The sequence below is a fragment of the Pogoniulus pusillus genome, chromosome 16 (genome assembly GCF_015220805.1).
Source record: "Pogoniulus pusillus isolate bPogPus1 chromosome 16, bPogPus1.pri, whole genome shotgun sequence".
Classification (NCBI taxonomy): Eukaryota; Metazoa; Chordata; class Aves; order Piciformes; family Lybiidae; genus Pogoniulus; species Pogoniulus pusillus.
In genome coordinates, this window is record NC_087279.1 from 2,912,734 (window position 1) to 2,934,417 (window position 21,684).

Consider the following 21,684-nt stretch of genomic DNA (forward strand, 5'->3'; position numbering starts at 1 on the left):
TTCTTTTTGAGAAATTCTTAGAGCAAATTTTCAAGGCTCACAGGATCACAAGATCACAGGCTCACAGGATGTCAGGGGTTGGAAGAAACACAAAGAAATCATCCAGTCCAACCCCCCTGCCAGAGCTGGACCATACAAGCTAGCTCAGGTCACACAGGAACACATCCAGACAGGCCTGGAAAGTATCCAGAGAAGGAGACTCCACAACCTCTCTGGGTAGCCTGTGCCAGTGCTCTGGGACCCTTACAGTAAAGAAGTTCCCCCTTGTGTGAGCTGGAACCTTCTGTGCTGCAGCTTACATACAATCACAGAATCCCAGAATCAGTCAGAGTTGGAAGGGACCACAAGGATCATCTAGTTCCAATCCCCCTGCCATGGACAGGCACACCCTACCCTAGAGCAGCCTGGCCTTAAACAGCTCCAGGGATGGGGCCTGAACCACCTCCCTGGGCAACCCATTCCAGCATCTCACCACTCTCATGCTCAACAACTTCCTCCTCACCTCCAGCCTGACTCTCCCCACCTCCAGCTTTGCTGCATTCCGCCCAGTCCTGTCACTCCCTGACAGCCTCAAAAGTCCCTCCCCAGCTTTTTTGGAGGCCACTTCAGATGCTGGAAGGCCACAAGAAGGTCACCTGGGAGCCTCCTCTGCTCCAGCCTGCACAGCCCCAACTCTTTCAGCCTGTGCTCACAGCAGAGCTGCTGCAGCCTCTGAGCATCCTCGTGGCCCTTCTCTGGACACTCTCCAGCATCTCCACATCCCTCTTGTTATAGGGGCTCCAGAACTGGATGAAGTACTTCAGGTGGGGTCTCAGCAGAGTGAAGTAGAGGGGGAGCTCCTTTGCTCCTTGTCCTATCCCAGGGAGCAAGTGACTAGAGCCTGTTCCCCATGTCCTGACCCCCAGCCCTCATGGCTTCATAGTTCCTTAATGCATATTTCCTGAGTGGCAGCCCCCCCTCTATGCAAACCAGCACCACATGTAAACAAATAGCTTTTATTTCATTGAAAGTGGGTGGCTGTGGGGAGTTTTACAGGTTACACTGAAGAACATGAGATAAAAATCATGTCAACATCACAAGCAATTGAAAAGCCTCTCCTCTTGGTGACAGCATCTTGGCATAGGTCTTCTTGTGTCTGACATAGCATTACACTGGAGTTCCAGTTAGAACAACTGCTCATAGAAAGTGTTGAGACCACTCTCTTTACAACCTGTTTGGCACCAGTCCATTTAATGAATGCAGATACATTTATCCATTTATTTCAAGGCTTAAAAATTAATGTCATCTTGATAACGTTTTCTTAATAATTAGCCACTTCTACCTCCCCTCCCCCCACCCCTGTCTCCCCCTTCCCCACTTCTTTTCTTTAGCTGGAATGTTGGTTGTGGTGAAGTATGAGGATCAAGTCTACACATGGTTTATTTCTAGAAGTCCATGACTGAGCATTGCTGTAATCATCAAGGAAAAGGGTATAGGAAGCCAGAACTCAACAGCAGGATCCCAGATGTCAATAGATGCTTTATGCTTTGGGACAGCTTGGTAGCTGCAGAGCTCAAACCTGTAAAAAATAGAAGCACATAAATGTTCTGACACAGGTAGCACTGTGTCAAGAAAAGGTTTTCCAGTGTAGCATAGAATCAGAGAATCAAGAAGGTTGGAAGAGACCTCCAAGCTCATCCAGTCCAACCTAGCACCCAGCCCTAGCCAGTCAACCAGACCATGGCACTAAGTGCCTCATCCAGTCTTGAACACCTCCAGGGACAGCAACTCCACCACCTCCCTGGGCAGCCCATTCCAATGCCAATCACTCTCTCTGACAACAACTTCCTAACAACATCCAGCCTAGACCTCCCCCAGCACAACTTGAGACTGTGTTCCCTTGTTCTGTTGCTGGCTGCCTGGCAGCAGAGCCCAACCCCACCTGGCTACAGCCTCCCTGCAGGCAGCTGCAGACAGCAATGAGCTCTGCCCTGAGCCTCCTCTGCTGCAGGCTGCACCCCCCCAGCTCCCTCAGCCTCTCCTCACAGGGCTGTGCTCCAGGCCCCTCCCCAGCCTTGCTGCCCTTCTCCAAACACCTTCCAGCACCTCAACATCTCTCTTGAATTGAGTAGCCCAGAACTGGACACAGCACTCAAGCTGTGCCCTGAGCAGTGTTGAGTGCAGGGGTTGTGGAGTCTCCCTGTGTGGAGAGATTCCAAACCTTTATGGGGACTGTGCTCCTGGGCAAGCTGCTGTGGGTGCCCCTGCTTTAGCAAGGCAGTTGAGCTAGATGATCTCTGGAGTTCCTTCCAACCCTCACCAATTGGAATTCTGTGATCAGAGACTAACCAATATGTATCCAGCACTATGAAGCAACAGAAAAGAAGCCACCTGTGGTAAAGGAAAGTCTTCTAGTCTGCTGTGCTTCTTAGAGGCACAGAGATTTCTTCTTATGCAATAACTTGCAGAGAAAAAGAAGTGAATTTCACATACTTGATATTTTTGGAATCCTAATTTCCTCACTGCTGCTGCCATCACCACCATCGCTGACTGTTCTTATTTCTATGAGATAATCTTCTTCAAATGGTACCAGAAGTTCAGCTGAAGTGTTGTTTGTCTCCAGGATGTGTGCTTTGCTGTGTCTGTTTTGTCTATACAAAATCTAAGGGAAAAGAGATTATTAAAGAAGAGTGACTTAGTTTATTTCTTTTTAAGTTTCAATATATTTATTGGCTGAGAATATCTTGTCACGCCCTGAGCTTTTCACAGCACTATCAGCATCCTGCAGAGCATTAAACTTAGTTCAAAACACAGAAATACATTCTGCAGACTGTTGGGATGGAGATCACAGCAGGTATTCACTCCAGCTTTTAAGAGAGCCTTTCACAGAATCATAGAATCAACCAGGTTGGAAGAGACTTCCAAGATCATCCAGTCCAACCTATCACCCAGCCCTGTCCAGTCAACCAGACCATGGCACTAAGTGCCTCATCCAGGCTTTTCTTGAACACCTCCAGAGATGGTGACTCCACCACCTCCCTGGGCAGGTCACTTCCAACCAAGGCTGGTCTATGATTCTGTGATTGTATGAGTATGCCTGTGTTGGGATAAATCATAGAATCATAGAGTCATAGAGTCATGGAATCATAGAACTAGTCAGGGTTGGAAGGGTCCACAAGGATCATCTAGTTCCAAGCCCCCTGCCATGGGCAGGGACACTTCACACTAGATCAGGCTGGCCAGAGCCTCATCCAGCCTGGCCTTAAACACCTCCAGGGATGAGGCTTCCACCACCTCCCTGGGCAACCTGTTCCAGGGTCTCATCATAGAATCATAAAATCGACCAGGTTGGAAGAGAGCTCCAAGCTCATCCAGTCCAACCTAGCACCCAGCCCTGTGCAGTCAACCAGACCATGGCACTAAGTGCCTCATCCAGGCTTGTCTTGAACACCTCTAGGGACAGTGACTCCATCCCCTCCCCGGGTGGCCCATTCCAATGGCAAATCACTCTATGTGATCTTCATGCTGTGAACTTCTTCCTAATATCCAGTCTGTATCTCCTCACCTCCAGCTTTATTCCATTCCCCCCCAGTCTTATCACTACCTGACAGCCTAAAAAGTCCCTCCCCAGCTTTCTTGTAGCCCCCCTAAGATACTGCAGGGTCACCATAAGGTCACCTGGTAGCCTTCTCCTCTCCAGTCTCTCCAGAGGTTCAATATAGCACATCTTCCACATACAAGTGTACACAGAAATGTTCTTCCATCTGTAAATGTCAGCTAACCATCCCAATAGCTCCAGAAAAGTCACAGTTTCCAGGTAATGAGCAGTCACCTTTCAACAAGCCACTGTTTGTACCTCTGCTGTGAACAACATGGCAGGAATGACTTAAAGCAATGACTTACTTTGTAGCCTAGCACCTCTGATTCGTTCTCCATTGTTTTCACATGTTCCCAGTTCAAGCAGATTTTGGAATTGGTCAGCTTCCAGGCAATGTTTGCTGGGGGTTGACTTGGTGCTTTAGGAAATAAATAAATAAATAAATAAAACAAGATGGTGATGAGGATGAGGAGGACAAGATACAGTTGGATATTACTTTGCATCGTGTAACTGAATGAGCAGCTGACATGGAAGCAGCAAATGCATGGCTGGCTCAAAGCTAAGAGAGTGAAAACTAGATTCCAGACCATCATTGCTCTCCTCTTAGACAGAATAAAGATCTATTCTTAGCACAAAACCACTTACTGTGAGAGTTCATCTTCAAAATTAGCAAAAGCCTGACAGTGTCTGACAGTTCAAGTTCTATTTCATAGATCCTGTTTAAGTTGTCCCAGTCTGAATGTTAACTTTAATGTTAATTTTAGTTGCAATGACACCAAGCTAGGAGCAGCTGTGGAGCTGTTGGAGGGTAGGAGAGCCCTGCAGAGGGACCTGGCCAGGCTGGATGGGTGGGCAGAGGCCAATGGGATGAGATTGAACAGCAGGGTTCTGCACTTTGGCCACAACAACCCCAAGCAGCACTACAGGCTGGGGCCAGAGTGTCTGAGAGCAGCCAGGCAGAGAGGGAGCTGGGGGTGCTGGGAGAGAGGAGCTGAAGAGGAGGCAGCAGTGCCCAGGTGGGCAGCAGAGCCAATGGCATCCTGGGCTGGCTCAGGAGCAGTGTGGGCAGCAGGACAAGGGAGCTTCTTCTGCCCATGTACTTAGTGCCATGGTCTGGTTGATTGGCCAGGGCTGGGTGCTAGGTTGGACTGGATGATCTTGGAGGTCTCTTCCAACCTGGCTGATTTTATGATTCTATGTAGTGAGGAGTGCTTTGGTCTGTAGATTGCAGAAATGGAAGCTAAAAACTAAGAGCAAAATACAAACCCCAAGATTTTCATCAGCCATGAGGACAGGTTAGAAGGAGCTGCACGTTGAAGTCTCCCTGTGTTCCATCAGGAAATGTGGTAGGTCATTAGACATCCTCAGCACCACAGGCTGAGAGTAGCTTTTCAAAGGTTTCCTTATGCCTAAGTGCCAGGACTTTGAAAATTTGCCTTCAAGTGTCTGAAATGGAATCCTGTGGCCTTCAGTGACCTGTTCTAGTGGGAGGTGTCCCTGCCTATGGCAGGGGGTTGGAACTAAATGACCTTTGAGGTCCCTTCCAACCCAACCCACTCTATGATTCTATGAAACCCTAGCATCCTGTGATCCTGGGATCATGGAGCACCATGTCCATGGGAGGAGAACGTCACTTCCACTTTCTTAAGTAGTTTAAACTTAAGCTAACTTAGACCTTAAATTGATCTTAGCTAAGTATTTTTTCAACCAGAATTGCACCTCTTTGGCCAAAGAATAATTTTAGCTTTGCTTAGTCTCTACAATAATGGCATGGACAGACCACTGTAGGAGCCCTGGACAATGAGTAGGAAGACAGAGCTATTACCTTGGAGCTAAAGCTGCCACTGTAGATGTAGATTGTTGTTATTCTCTTGACATATTATCTCTCCTGCTATTGAAAGTGCTTGCATCCTTCAGAGACTGCAGCTTAAAACTTTAATAGATGTTTTTAAATATTAAAAGGGTTATTTTGACTTTAATTTTTAAATGAACCATTAGCACAGTCCTGAATGTGACAGAAGATGAAGTCAATCTGAAACAGGAGCTCATTTCTTCCTTGTGTGTGCCTTGTCATTTGACTGCCATATCTTTCACTTGTCTTTCATACATCTGAATAGGGAAAAGCATTTCCAGAGTCTATTTTCCATTAATTAATCACTTGTTAGGGAAATCCTGTTTGAGCCTTTAAGAAATGCCTTCTCTGGCTTGAGTTTGGGTTATGCTGTTTTGTGTTACATGGTTAATTTTAGCATGAACTCAGTTTACAGATTGGTTCCTGCCTTGCACTTTGAGGAGTAGGATGGAACAGAACATAGATCCAGCCTGGCCCTGAGCCACCTCCAGGGAGAAGTCATCCACAGCCTTGAGCCTCCAGTGACCTAAGCTAGTGAAAGGTGTCCCTGCCCATGGCAGAGGGCTTGAAACTAGGTGACCTTTAAGGTCCCTTCCAATGTAAACCACTCTATGAATCTGATACAAGAAAGCTGTGAAGGGACTTTTTTGGCTGTCAGGTAGTGATAGGACTTGGGGGGGGAAAGAATAAAGCTGGAAATGGGGAGAGTCAGACTGGGTGTTAGGAAGAAGTTGTTCAGCATGAGGGCGGCAAGAGCCTGGAAGGGATTACCCAGGGAGGTGGTAGAAGCCTCATCTCTGGAGGCATTTAAGGCCAGGCTGAGTGAGGCTGTGGGCAGCCTGATGTAGTGTAAGGTGTCCCTCCCCATGGCAGGGGGTTTGGAACTGGATGATCCTTGTGGTCCCTTCCAACCTAAACCATTCTATGAATCTATGATATGAGAAAACTGGGGAGGGACTTTTTAAGACATCAGGTAGTGATAGGACTGGAGGGAATGGAACAAAACTAGAAAGGGGTGTCCCATGGCAGGGGAGGTTGGAACTGGATGATCCTTCTGGTCCCTTCCAACCCTGACTGATTCTATGATTCTAGAGGCCCCATCCCTGTGGCCCTAACCCTAGAGGCCCCAACCAGGTCAGGTTGGATGGGGCTCTACGCAGGCTGGTCTTGTTGAAGACATCTCAGCTGACTGCAGTGGGGTTAGCTAAGTGAGCCTTAAAGTTCTTTCCACCTCAAACATTCTAGGATAGACAAGAAGAAAAATAATGGGAAGAGGGGAACTGTTTCCCCTTTTGTGCAGAGGGCTGATCAGCTGCTTACTGGGGAAACACACTCCAAGGGAAGTGCAAGATAAATGGAAAGCTTAAGCAGTAATGAATTTTTGGCATTCTGGGATGCAGCAGATTACCAAGATTTCCTTCTTTATGACTCTTTTTTCCCTCTCAGTGAACATTTACTTCATGGCTTCAGCCCTGCAGAATGATTCCCAGTGCTTTATTTTCACCTTGGATGATGGCCCCATGAAAGCTTTTGTTGTTGTTGTTGTTCTTTTTTTTCCCCATTAAATTACATCTCAGAAATGAAACAGCTTAAGGCTTTGCTTCTAAAATTGCAGAAAAATTGAAAAACTAATGACTAAATAACATTTATCTCAGTGTATCCCTTATGCTATCCTCAGCAATGCAGTGTAAATGTCTTAAAAAACCCAATCTCTTTAAACAACACACCCAATAATCTCATATTTCTGCATCCATAGCCACTGGTTGACCTGTGGAACATCTTTCCTGTATTGATTCTGCATCTCCTGTGAATCATAGAATCAACCAGGTTAGAAGAGAGCTCCAAGCTCAGCCAGGCCAACCTAGCACCCAGTCGTAGGCAGTCAACTAGACCTTGGCACTAAGTGCCTCATCCAGGCTTTGCTTCAACACCTCCAGGGATGGTGACTTCACCACCTCCCTGGGCAGCCCATTCCAATGCCAATCACTCTCTCTGCCAACGACTTCCTAACAACATCCACCCTAGACCTTCCCTGTCACAGCTTGAGACTGTGTCCCCTTGTTCTGTTGCTGGTTCCCTGGCAGAAGAGCCCAACCCCACCTGCCTATAGAACAGGGTAAATGAAGTAGCCACATTTAAGCAGAGATTTTTGATTTCTAATGAGACAGACCCGAAGCTAAACATTGTGTTAATAATGCCAAAATCTGAGTCAACTTGATGGTGGCCATGAAAATAGTGGGAGGGAAGAGACAGGGAAGTGTCTCACTCATAGCTTTTGTTAGAATCATAGAATCATAGAATCAAACAGGTTGGAAGAGACCTCCAGGCTCAGCCAGTCCAACCTAGCACCCAGCCCTAGCCAATCAACCAGACCATGGCACTAAGTGCCTCATCCAGGCATTGCTTCAACACCTCCAGGAACGGTGACTCCACCACCTCCCTGGGCAGCCCATTCCAATGCCAATCACTCTCTCTGTGAAGAACTTCCTCCCAACATCCAGCCTATACTTCCCCCTGGCACAACTTGAGACTGTGTCCCCTTGTTCTGTTGCTGGGTGTTTCATGAAGAAACTTGGGAGTCAATTTTCTTTGCTGTGACAATGTTCTAGCAGAGGTGGGGCACGGTGAGCTGAAATGTCACTGTCACACCTGGGAGTTTGCAACCTTTGCAGCAGAGAGGAGAAAGCTTACGTGATTTTTTCGTGGTGACATTCACCGGGGTGCTGGATGGTCCTGTCCCGGCCGTGTTGTAAGCCCGGACGGTGGTGAAGTACACCGTGTTAGCTTTCAGCCCTGTGATGTTTTTGGCTGTGACATTACCACTGACTCTGACTTTACCAGCTGTGCTTTCCTTGGGATCATCAGTCCAATATAAAACCTGAAAAGCAAGAACAAAGAGCAGGCAATTCCTTGTTTTCCATCAATTTCCATCTCTTTGGCTGAGAAGGAGACATGCAGACAATCATAGAATCAGCCAGGTTGGAAGAGACCTCCAAGCTCATCCAGCCCAACCTAGCACCCAGCCCTGTGCAAGCAACTAGACCATGGTGCTAAGCACCCCAGCCAGTCTTTTCTTGAACACTTTCAGGGACAGTGACTCCACCACCTCCCTGGGCAGTCCATTCCAATGCCAATCACTCTCTCTGCCAACAACTTCCTCCTAACACCCAGCCTGAACCTCCCCTGGCACAGCTTGAGACTGTGTCCCCTTGTTCTGTTGCTGGATGTCTGGCAGCAGAGCCCAACCCCACCTGGCTACAGCCTCCCTTCAGGTAGTTGTAGACAGCAATGAGCTCTGCCCTGAGCCTCCTCTTCTGCAGGCTGCACACCCTCAGCTCCCTCAGCCTCTCCTCACAGGGCTGGAAGATTTCAGGGAATATAGAATTACATTATATTATATATATATATATATATATATATATAGGTATTCAGAACTAGGGGGAATAGAGCCAAGCCTGACTATTTAAGGAGAAGAACTAAGAACTACAATTTCAGAGACTGAATACCAGTTAAGGAATTAAATGAAATCCTTAACTTCATCGATGCCCAAAAGGAAACCTTTGATAAGGTGAAGGCATTGTAAAAGCTTGTTTGGGTTTATGATTTGAAGGAAACTGTAAAAGATACAAAGAAATATTTACCTCAGTCATCTGAAAAATGGGGGAGTTTAATCATTTTCTTCAGTCCTGCCTCTAGTTTTGATTCAGTGACAGCTACTTAGACTATGTAGACCTGAGCAATTGATTTAGGAAGGTTTGTGTATTATACATGACTCCCATTTACCTTCAGTTATACATTTATAATGATAGGGCAGGATTTAAAGTATTTCTGATGTGCTTGACTGAAAACAAAACTTTTCACTGTCTATTTAAAATGCCCTGGAACTAGAACTGAGGTTGCTTCAAAGTAACCCTGCTGCTCACACAAAGATCTACTCCCCTCTATCTTCCAGAGGTCCTTCTGGATGTCAGATATAGCTGACACTTGGGTTCTGCTTCCACTCAGTGCTGGAGACCAGGGAGAAGCCAGGAGCAGCACAACTGGCTGAGTATCACCAGGTTCTGGCAGCATGCCCATAACTCTCCCACAAACCATCTGTCACCTTGGATTTGATGTTCTATCACCAGCAACACAACCCAGTGCACAGGGCAAAAGAAATCAATCAGTTGCTAATAACTGAGCAGGTGTTTGCTGCAAGGAGGCTCAGGTTGTTCCAGGGGAGGTTTAGACACGAGGCATCAGGACATTAGGCATTGGAGATTAGGAGCAATTTTCTTCCCCAAAATGATTGTGAAAGCCTGGAGAAGGCTGCCCAGGAAATGGTGGAGTCACTACACCTGGAGAGGTTGCAAGGACCTATGGAAATGGTGCTGAGGGATGTGGCTTGGTGGTAACCTGGCAGTGTTGGATTTGATGATCTTCAAGATTTCTTCCAAACAAAATGATTTTATGATTCTAGGAGAAGTGAGAAGCCAAAACCTTTTCAATGTGCTGCAGCAGAGGCTTTGGATAGCAAGGAAGTGTTTTTATCCTGGTTTCTTCTGTAGACAATGCTATAGGTCATGTGCAGACCCCAAACTATCCAGCAAAGCCATCGTGCTCAGACAGCATTCCAGCTGGATAAGAGAAGAGAGGATCAGCTCTGGTGTGTGGAATTAAGCACGAGTCCTTTCTTAGTAGCCATCACAAATGATTAATCATGTTGGTTTAATTTCCATTACAAACATTCTGGGATGGAGCTGCAGCCTGGTCTGTAGATGCTTCTGATTCTCTTAGGTGCAGTGTTGCTAATGAGAGTTGTCTGACTGCCTGTCTGATTGCCTGTTAACTTGGAAGCAAGGGAAAAGGCACCAGAACACAAATATGGCCAGGAAAAGGCCATCTGTTAGGTGTCAGACACCAGCACCAACCACCTCACCTCATAGCCCAGCACCCTGCCCGTGTGTCTGTTCCATGCGATGGGCTGCCAGGAGACCTCCACCTCCGCCGCCGAAACGCTCAGTGCCGAGGTCCCTGCCGGTGCTATCTGTGGCTCTGGGTGATGGGAGAAAACACAGCTGGTGGAATATTTGTGTTACCAGAAGGCTGTGGTGTCAGGAACTGAGGGAAGTCGAAGAAAAGAGGAAGAGATTCTGGGGCAGCAGGCAGAAAATCGGGAGACCTTGTGTGAATTCTTAGCTCTGCCACTCATTTACTGTAGACCATCAGCAAAACCTGTGTTCAGTAGTGGTCATTACTCGTAAGGTGGGACAGATTTTCAGAGGAGATCAACTCCACTGGGTGCTCTGAAAAGCAGGACCTTCTCAGAGCTACACTTCTAAATGTCTCCTGCTTTTCCCAGACCACTTGTAGGGAGCTCCTTAAGGACAAAGAAACCGAAGCATGCTGCCTACTTACAGAGATGCTGAAAGTCTTTCCCTTGCCTTGTTTGACTTCAATTTACTATCTTCTGCTTCAAGTATCTTGTCTGTCTCCAATGAGCAACTTTAAGCAGGCTCCTTAATATCCCTGTGGAGACCTGTCTGATCATATCTAGGGCCTCCTGATGCTACACAACCCTAACAAAAGTAACAGCAGTTACCATCTTCTCCCGAGTAGACGATGGATATGGAGCTCAGGGTTCCTTCTCCTTCATTGTTGTAGACACCAACTTTCACTTCAAAAGGAGAGAGAGGCATAATGCTTTCGTTCCTATAAACATATTTGCTTGCTTCCACCGAAGCCACCACTGCTTTTGTCCAGCTGGTTGAGCCAAGAGGGCGAAACACAATGATGTAGCCAAAACCTTCCCCATTTTGTAGCTCTTCTGGAACCGGCTGTAGCGACAAGGCAGTCAGTCAATAAGCATTTGCAAGTATACACTGTTTTAATTGAATCCTCATTCTCTGAGTATATTTTAGTGCTATTGATTCAGCTGACTGTGCCTTAGAGAAGATAATAATGTTTGCTCCATCAGTCAATGTATTATTGAAATGAAAATCAAAATAATAAATCTATTGAGGCAATCAACTGAAGAACAAAAGATCTGATCAGCTCCACTAAAGTTATTCTCTCGCAGGCACCAAGTTTCAAAAACTAAAAGCATTTCACTTAGTACAAGTTGTAGCTGAGATTTTAGGGTTGCTGTTCCCCCCCCCCCCCACCCCCCACCCCGAGGGGAATGCTAATTTGAAATAAATTATTTTTAAAGGAGAAAAAAAGAAAAGCCAAACCAAACCCAAAAAGAGTTGGGAAAACAGCAAGTGTAGATACAGAAATGTGCATCAGTTGGATAATTGCCTGCATTTCAGTATGCTGCTGTTTTATTCTTCAGCCCAAATGGAAGGCTGAAGTGCAGGAACATTTAAGTTTGTTCAGAGCAGAAATGTTATTGCAAGTCAACATGACAAAGTTAATGTTTCTGTTCATAAAAATCTCGAGTCAAGATCTGTATTAATGACTCACACTGAACAGGCAATTAGATCGGCACTGTATCCAACACCACCTTTCTTTGTTTCCATGGGATGAAAACACATCCACGCTGGCTTCTCATCAAGAGAACATTTATGAAACAAGAAAAGATCAGTAGTACATGGAGGAAGGAAGCATTTCTCAGCAAACAAAAAAAAAATCATTTTAGAGGCTGGCAGCAAAATAAGATGCACAGAAAACCAAAGATGGAAATGGTGTGGAATGAGAGAGAGAAAGACACAGAGGCAAAACCCTGTGATCCATCCTTCTCTCCTTGGAGCACTAGCAGGGTGACAAGATGGGAGGAAAAAATGGTGAGGGACATCAGAAGATCTCAGGGTACCTATTTTATTCCTCAGAAATTCCTTCCAGTTTTAATCAGGAGTCTGGCGTGGCTCGTATAATAAATGTGCCTCTCCTCGAGTGTTTTACAAGCACTAACTCCCCAGGATGCCCCTTTGCATGTCTTTTCCAGGCCTGAGAGAGTTAAGGGTGAGGGCTGATGGTGAACTGGGGATTTATAAGAGCTCAAGAGACTTTCTAGAGCATTTAATTTGGTTTTGAGGCTTCTGTGACCTCAGATTTAATCAAGATGTTCAGTGAGTTCATCAGAGAAAGCTGGAGAGTCCTGCTCAGTGTTGTTTGCTGGGCATAATTAGTATTTCTTCTGACTCTTTCTCAGGACACACTATGGAGTCCAACAGGATCATTTGCTTGAGATCTCTCAGGTTGTTTTCAATTTTCATGTTCTTCTGCTCCTTGGTCGAGGAGAAAATGAAACAAAGTAGTGAAAGATACATACGGAGGAAAATTTTGCCCAGGAAAAGCCAAGTTTCACTCTGGGGCATGGTGAGAGGAAAGCATTGACAATATTACTTAGCTAGTGGGGATTTTTTTTTTCTTTGGACCTCATTTTTTTACCTTTCACCTCCCTTAATCCCCCAAAGTGCAGCTTAAATGGCAACTTTTTAGCATACAGACCACAGGTAACTCCTTCAACTGATAAATGACATCACTTTTAGTTCAATTTAAGTCCTTTTCCTTCCCTTTAAACTCTCTGGACGAGCTTAGTTGTTTCTTTTTCTAAAGAATGAGGGCAAGGGTAGCTTTCCTTGCTTAAGCAGAACTAGAAGGTTTCCCTTTTTTCACAAAGAAGTGTTTTCCATGACTTACAAAGTGAGCACTGTGGTTTTGCAGCCTCTATCCCAAGTGAGGAATTAAACAGAGGTCATCATGTACAACCTCTGGGATAGACGCACCTGATAGTTAGATGCAAGGTAAGGCTGCCTGGCTCCTGTCCTCCAAGCTGAGTGCTGCTGCTGGCAGTAGCCAGCTCCTAATTCAGCCAGATATCCTCAAAGCCAGAGAAAAGATTTCATTAGGTGAGTCCCACTAACTTCATCTGTGGTTTTGAGTGGCAATGAAAACTCCTAAGAGTGAGAGCTGAGTGTTCTTATATGACTGCAACCAAGCTGCTGCTCCATCCCTGCACTGATGTCCTGCTCTGAGCTACAGCAGAACTCATTCTGGTGAGTGATTTGGCTTCCCAGCTCAGTCTCTGCTCAGTGCTGGCACTTTCTGCAGCTCGGGGTAAGTTTGCACAGCCAGAGGCTGCTTCTAGCAGGGAGAAGCTCATGGGAATTTTTCCTGCCAAGGGCTGGGCTGCTCAAAGGCTTTGCTTGAGACACACCAAGGACACTACCACAGCTTGTGCCCCACTGTGGCAGGCAGGAAGTAAGAGGTGACACGTGCAGGGAGGAGCACACAGGACAAGTGACTCTCAACTGCCCAATGAGAGATTGCAGCTGATGGACATCAGAATCAGGGCCAAGCCTCTTATTCAGCATCCAGCATTCCAGGAGGACTCTGTCCCTTCTGCCTTCCATCCCAATTCTTGTGTTCCAGAATCCAGTTCTAGAATGCAGCTCTTGAATCCAGTCTGGGACTTGCCCAGTGCCTGCTCCCAGCACCAGTGGTGCCAATGGTGCCCTCATTGACATCAGGGGTTGGGTTGGCTCTTGCTTTGTGCCTCTGTCTCTATTTCATGGGATTGTTCTTTTTTCCATCCCAACTGGTTTAGCTTCTTTTCCAGCCCCTCAGTCCTTCTCCCTCCTTCCCTTTGGGAAGACCTGAGACTCATTGAGTGTCCACCTCAGCCCTGACCCTTGAAAACAGATTTTGCAAGATGCTGCCTGCCTTCATCTCTGTGTCTGTGGAGAGGCTGCTGGGTGCCTGGAGAAGGAGGACTCTTTGCCACAGCAATCACTTTCCACTCCCTGCAATGACCTGTGCTCACCCATTGCAACTGGTAGCGTGGTATTAACTCCTCTGGAAATGTATATTCCCTTCTCTGGCTGGAGAGCTGGAGAATTAAAGGGCTCATCTCTTTTAACACATAATAGGATATGTCTTGTCAGCACAGTGTTCCAGAATGAAAAACATGTAAACAAAAAGTGTGAGAAATGTTAATGCAGGAAATGGCCAAGCAGATTAGGGTGGTAAGCACCTCCTGTACAATGGAGATAAGAGGGTTATACAGACTTCTAAACATCTTTACAACATGCCTCTTAAACTGTTTATTTTTATAAATGGCTCAGCAGAGCACAGAAAACTTGCTGGGTGTCTTACAGGCTCCTTTCTCTCCAAGTGCAAGATGAAATCCAGGCTCAGCCAAAGTCAAAGACCTTTGGGTTTCAGCGTGGCTGTGATTTCACCCACAGACTCTTCCCCATTAGACAGCTTAGGTTAATGGAGCTAATAATTACCTCCCAGGTGATGACCAGCTCAGAACGAGTTCCTCCTCCTCCACTGATGTTTGTTGGTGCCACGACAGGAACTGGAGGAGAAAGAGATGTTGGTGTTTGCAACCACCCACCACTATTGATGGGGGCTTGTCAGCCGAGTGATTAAAGCTTCCTCTAGCTCCCGTGGAGCTGCTCTGCCTTTCACCAGGTAGAGCAGGGGCTGCATTACATAACAGCACATCTTAAAAGAGCTGCAATTCTGTTGATGCATTTTCAAGTTTCTAAGGCTGGAGCCACAGATGGATTTGATATATGAGTACCCTGGTTCAAATATTAATTAAAGAAGCTAGTAGCATCAAGTATCTGACATTATTATGCCTCATCAACTAATTGGCAAAATGATGTTCCATTCAGACTGTAGCTGCAACACTACTGACTCACTAATTATGCATTTGTTCAGCAAACGTTGTTGGAGCAATATATTAATTTTTTTTAATTAGCTCTATGCTTTTCTTAGCAAATTCCAAACTCTTCATTTGCTTTTCTCTGGCTTCCGACACTGCAAGTGCCCAAAAGTTCATTGATTACAGCTTGATTTCCTCAGTGCTGCAGGTGTGTGGCACTATAGGTGTGAGGTCAAGGTCAAGTAATGTGCTGGTGTTGATGCCCAATGACAGGGCAAGGGGCAATGATCACAGGATGACAGGCTCACAGGATGGCAGGGGTTGGAAGGGACCCAAAGAGATCATCCAGTCCAACCCCCCTGCCACAGCAGGACCATACAATCTCGCTCAGGTCACACAGGAACACATCCAGACAGGCCTGGAAAGTCTCCAGAGAAGGAGGCTCCACAACCTCTCTGGGTAGCCTGTGCCAGGGCTCTGGGATTCTTACAGTAAAGAATTTCCCCCTTGTGCTGAGCTGGAACCTGCTGTGTGGCAGCTTCCATCCATTGCTCCTTGTCCTATCCCAGGGAGCAAGTGAGAAGAGCAAAGGGTGGAAGCTGAGGCATAGGAAGTTCCATGGTAACATGAGGAGGAATTTTTTTCCCTGTGAGGATGACAGAACACTGGAACAGGCTGCCAGGGGGAGTTATGGAGTCTCCCTCTCTGGAGATATTCAAATCCTGCCTGAATATGCTCCTGTGTGATCTGCTCTAGTTGATCCTGCTCTGGTTGAACTGGATGAGCTTTTGAGGTCCCTTCCCACCCCTAAAATTCTGTGATTCAGGCTGAAGGTGCTCCTCATCACTCAAATAGCTCTCAATGGAGAGGCAAGGAGAAAATAAAGAGGCATTTCTTGCTTCTTGCTCTATATATCTCCATCCCATCAGCTTGTAAATATCCACATTTTGGGGGCAACTGTTTGGTGATGTAATGGATGGAATTTAGACAGCCCAGTCTTGTTCTTACTGTGCAGTTCACTGCAGATCTACTTGCCAGGATGACATCATGTTCCTTTTCAGCTGCTGGAGAAGGATGAAAGAGAGGAGAGCCTTGGAACTGAGACAGGACCTCCCTTGTAGATGGCATTTGTGCTGTTTGCCCTCTCCAAACCCTTGATGTTATTTTTGGGCATTTCAACACAGTTTTGTCATTAGTTTCATTCAGCATTCACTGTCTGAATGTTGGATGTGATAAGGCAGGGTCAGAAGTAAGCTGTGCAAAAAGTTCTGCAGAAATTTTGCTAAATTTTGCCATGAGAATCACAGCATCATAGAAACAGTCAGGGTTGGAAAGGACCACAAGGATCAGCCGGTGCCAACCCCCCTGCCATGCCCAGGGGCACCCTACCCTACATCAGGCTGGCCACAGCTTCATCCAGCCTGGCCTTAAACACCTCCAGGGTTGGGGCCTCAACCACCTCCCTGGGCAACCCATTCCAGGCTCTCACCACTCTCATGCTCAACAACTTCCTCCTCACATCCAGTCTGAATCTCCCCACCTCCAGCTTTGCTCCATTCCCCCTAGTCCTGTCACTCCCTGAGAGCCTAAAAAGTCTCTCCCCCATGAGATGGGGACAGACTTTCTAGAATCATAGAATCATGGAATCAACCAGGTTGGAAGAGACCTCCAAGCACATCCAGTCCAACCTAGCACCCAGCCCTATCCAGTCATCTAGACCATGGCACTAAGTGCTTCATCCAGTCTTTTCTTCAATACCTCCAGGGACAGTGACTCCACCACCTCCCTGGACAGCTTTATAGCAGGGCCTTTTGTGACAGGACAAGAGGTGGTGGTTTGAATCATAGAATCAACCAGGTTGGAAGAGACCTCCAAGGTCACCCAGTCCAACCTAGCACCCAGCCCTGGCCAATCAACCAGACCATGGCACTAAGTGCCCCATCCAGTCTTTTCTTCAATACCTCCAGGGATGGCAACTCCACTTGAAAGTAAAAAGAGGAGGATTTAGACTTGAGAGGGGGAAGAAATTTATTATGCTGAGAGTGGTGAGACACTGGCACAGGTTACCAGTTGGTAGATCCCTGGAACAATTCCAGGTCAGGTTGTTTGAGGCTGTAAGCAACCTGCTGTAATTGCAGATGTCCCTGCTGACTGCAGGGAGGTTGGACTGGATGAGCTTTAAAGGTTTCTCCCAATCCTAACCATTCTATGATGATCTTCCACCCTTCACTAGACCAGCCCTAGCAGGGGCAATGAAAACAATATGCATTGAAATTCTCAGGTACTTATGTGAAGCCACTATCATTTCTAGACACACATTTAACCCATATCATTTCTAGATACACATTTATACCCACATCATTTCTAGATACACATTTAACCCATATAATTTCTAGACACACATTTAACCCACATCATTTCTAGATACACTTTTAACCCATATAATTTCTAGACACACATTTATACCCACATCATTTCTATATACACATTTAACCCATATCATTTCTAGACACACATTTAACCCATATAATTTCTAGACACACATTTAACCCATATCATTTCTAGATACACATTTAACCCATATAATTTCTAGACACACATTTATACCCACATCATTTCTAGACACACATTTAACCCATATAATTTCTAGACACACATTTATACCCACATCATTTCTAGACACACATTTATACCCATGTCATTTCTAGACACACATTTAACCCATATAATTTCTAGACACACATTTATACCCACATCATTTCTAGACACACATTTATACCCATGTCATTTCTAGACACACATTTAACCCATATAATTTCTAGACACACATTTATACCCACATCATTTCTAGACACACATTTAACCCATATAATTTCTAGACACACATTTATACCCACATCATTTCTAGACACACATTTAACCCATATCATTTCTAGACACACATTTATACCCACATCATTTCTAGACACACATTTAACCCATATAATTTCCAGACACACATTTATACCCATATCATTTCTAGACACACATTTAGACACATATCCTTTCTAGGTACCAGTAGACACATCAATCTTTATCTGATTTCATCCATTGCTAGAAGTACAGAAATTTCATAGCATTATTTTTGTCCAGGCATCAAATTGAGTGTGGGTGTAAACAGACTGGATTATTTTGGAGAGTTTAGCATAGGTCTCCAATTCTGTCACTCACAATCAATATCTTAGTGCACATCAAAGGCAAATAATATAAAGCTGAAGGGAACAGCATTAAAGGAGAAGAAAAAAGAACCAACAACCAAACAAAAAGCCCCCAAACAAACAAAAAAAGCCTAGACAAAGCAGACTTTCAAGCCTAGTGTTCCACTCTTCCATGAACCAGTTGATGCTCAATTAGTTCATGTGTTAAATGTGTTCAGTGGGGGAAAAAAAATGTACTACTGCTCAGCAGAGCCTCAACTGGGTCATAGTTGAGAAACAGATGAAAATTTACAGCTGAGTGCACCAACAGAGGCTCAATTAATTCTCAGCCCTGCTTTAATGAAATGAACAGTGGCTCATTTGCATCCACAAATCTACTAATGCTCAGATTTCGGCTGGCAGGGTAGCTGTTCCAGCAGCCAAGCTCACATTCACCCTTCCCTGGCCAGCCTTTTGCTGTCCACTCTGTCAGTGTTTTGCTTCCAGTTCTGATTTAAGAAGGAAGGAAAATGAAGATAAGCTGTTCATTCTCTCTCTGCACAGCAATATTTTGGAGCAACTTACACCAGTGGAAGGGTTAAAACCAATTAAAACCTGAAGCAAGGCTTTCTGTTGCCTTTATTTTAAGCCTCAGGCCATGCCCCACTGTAAGGAAGTCACATTCCTTGTGCTATTGGCATGATAAATAATATTAATTTCATTGTTTCTTTCTGGCCTCAGCCTTGTGAATCCCTCTGCTAATTAAAAAAGGCTTTAAAAGATGAAGGCTTTGCTGCCTTTAGAGCTGGTTTTGAATACTGCTCTTTGCAAAGGCCTCCGCAGCAAGAAGGACCTTCTCAAGACTGATTTTGACATCACAATCAATCATGTAATGGCAAAAAGAAATCTCTCAGATATTCAGCTGAGAAATTTTGGAATCCTGACCCCTTCATGTCTCCAGTTTTTCCTTAGTCCTCCCTTTTCCTGCTGTCTTTATATTCCTTGTCTGTGAAAGCTTCTCTTGGTTTGCTGCTGGAGTAAAGGGTCATGTACCCAGAGTCCTAAGCCCAAGCAGGATCAATGCATCTTTCCAGGTTGGAGTCTCTCAGGATCTTCCCTTTTCTTGGGAGCAGCCTGCAGTCTGCTTTGTTCCACACTGGCTAGGCAGTTCTGACTGCTGATAAGATTGACACTGGTCCAGGCTGGTGGTGAAGTCACCATCCCTGGAGGTGTTCAAAAAACAAGTGGGCATGGCATGCTGGGACATGGTCTAATACCCATGGTGGTGCTAGGTTAATGGTTGGACTTGATAATCTTAGAGATCTTTTCCAATCAAAACCATTCATAGGAGCTTTCATATAAACACAAGGAGGATTTTTTTTTCCCTGTGAGGGTGCCAGAGCCCTGGAACAGGCTGCCCAGGGGGGTTGTGGAGTCTCCCTCTCTGGAGATATTCAAAGCCTGCCTGGATGTACTCCTGTGTGATCTGACATAGGAGATCCTGCTCTGGCAGGGGGGGTTGGACTGTATGAGCTTTTGAGGTCTCTTCTATCCCTGACATTCTGTGGTTCTCTGATTCTGTGATTCTGTGACTCATTTGGTGTCTTTTGGCACCTGGAGAGCTGAGAAAATCTATCAAAATTTGTGTTCTAGATGATTATTTCTGGCCCAAATCCCTCAGTATAAGTCTTTCCTTCAACAAGAGGAAAAGGAATTTAATCTATTTTGAAGTTATTCTGCTTTGGGACAAATCTTGCAGGTATTTATTCTGAGAAACACTTGGCTCCCCATTCCTAAGTACCCATGTATTGTCTGCTGTCTCCTGTACAATACTGCATTTTGACTTCTGCCTTGAATTGCAGCTTGCCAAATTTCAGACTTTGGCAAATGAGATAAACAGAGTAGAGAAAGTAGATTTTCAAAGCTGCTTCCATTTTTACTGCTTTCTGTCTTATAAACACTGATTTTATAGCAGGAAGAGAGTTGATAAGCAGGGGGCTGGAAGAGACATTAAAAAAAAAAAAAAAAACCACCAAAGGTTTGGGTTTCAAATAAATTGTACCAAACTGAGTAGGTCAAAGGACTGACTGTGTGGGTCACTCAAGAATGAGTCTTCTTCCTATGAGGTTCAAAGCCCCAGACAATAAAAGTGTAAAGGTTAGACAGACATACAATAAGGATCCCGCCCTGGAGTCAGTGGAAGCTATTAGCTTCACTGGCTTGAGATGCTGTAATTTATTTCCTCCAGTTAAAGCCAATATCCTGTCCCTGCTGATGCTCAGATATCAAACACCCTCTGCAGCAAAGGCATTTCATGCTTGTGGTAGGATATGCCAGAGAGCTGGCGTTAGCATTTCCTGTGCAGGTCCCTGAGCAGGGCATAAAGGTGGTTCTAACTGGAAGAAAAGAAGTGTTGCTGCCCAGGTTCTTGAAGGAAAGGTTGTGTTCAGGCACAGGGATTTTACATACTTGGGGATATTTCAAAAGAAGGAAGCATTGATCACAAAGATGATCAAAGAGCTGGAGCATCTCCCTCATGGGGACAGGCTGAGAGAGTTGGGGAGGTTCAGCCTGGAGAGGACAAGGCTTTGGGGAGTTCTTTGAGTGCCTTTCCAGCACCTGAAGAGGCCTACAAGAAATCTGGGGAGGGATTGTAGTGATAAGACAAGGGGCAATGGATTGAAGCTGGAAGGGAGGAGACTTAGACTGGAGATTAGGAAGAAATTCTTTCCAGTGAGGGTTGCAAGACACTGGCACAGGTTGCCCAGAGAAGCTGTGGGTGCCCCTCCCTGAAGGTGTTCACAGCCAGGTTGGATGAAGCCCTTGAGCAGTCTGGTCTTACAGAAGATGTCCCTGCCTATGGGACATTCTGTGCTCCACAAACTCCCTGGAGGTGTTCAAGGCCAGGTTGGATGAAGCCTTAAGTGGCCTATTCTAGTGGGAGGTGTCGTTGCCTATGGCAGGGAGGTTGGAACTAGATGATCTTTAAGTTTCCTTCCAACCCAAACCATTCTATGACTCTATGACTGCTGGCCTGGTTGATCTCCAAATCAGAGATCAAAGTGTGTTGTGCCTCAATCACATCCAAGCATCCCTTGCATCAGTAGTGCAGCTCTGCTGTCATGCAGGCTCAGCAGCCACAGTCCAAACTGCCAGACAGATGTATAACTAACCCTATGAAGAGAGGCTCTGCCACAGGGAAGTTCTCAAATCAGGAGCTGCCAAGGTGTCTGTGTCAAAAAACCCTGCCAGAAACTAGAGGCTTACCTGCTGCTTTGGTTTTCAGTAGAGCTGAGGGCCTGCTTGGCTCCCCAATCCCAACACTGTTGCTGGCCACCACACGAAATTCATACTCAACCCAAGGGCTTAGGTCGACCACTGTTGCCTTGCGAGTCCTACCATTAATGACTTCAGGAACTAGAGGCAAAAGAAACAGGTCAACTATGATGAATTTTTTGGAGTAATCAATGGTATGTGCAAA

General features: G+C 45.7%; 1 protein-coding gene across 3 annotated transcripts in view; it reads right to left on the reverse strand.

Annotated features, from left to right (window-relative positions):
* Positions 1-979: 979 nt before the first annotated feature.
* The window catches only part of CNTN6 (contactin 6), a 207,244-nt gene continuing 186,539 nt past the window's right edge, over positions 980-21,684 (reverse strand). For all 3 annotated transcript variants that reach the window (XM_064156175.1, XM_064156176.1, XM_064156174.1), the window contains 8 exons: positions 21,471-21,620; positions 14,645-14,715; positions 11,011-11,245; positions 10,348-10,463; positions 8,121-8,307; positions 3,883-3,995; positions 2,473-2,641; positions 980-1,558 (listed from right to left, as the gene is read on the reverse strand). In XM_064156175.1, the coding sequence (XP_064012245.1) occupies positions 1,458-1,558; positions 2,473-2,641; positions 3,883-3,995; positions 8,121-8,307; positions 10,348-10,463; positions 11,011-11,245; positions 14,645-14,715; positions 21,471-21,620 (1,142 nt within the window). In that variant the 3' untranslated portion in view covers positions 980-1,457. The remainder of the gene's footprint in view (positions 1,559-2,472; positions 2,642-3,882; positions 3,996-8,120; positions 8,308-10,347; positions 10,464-11,010; positions 11,246-14,644; positions 14,716-21,470; positions 21,621-21,684) is intronic.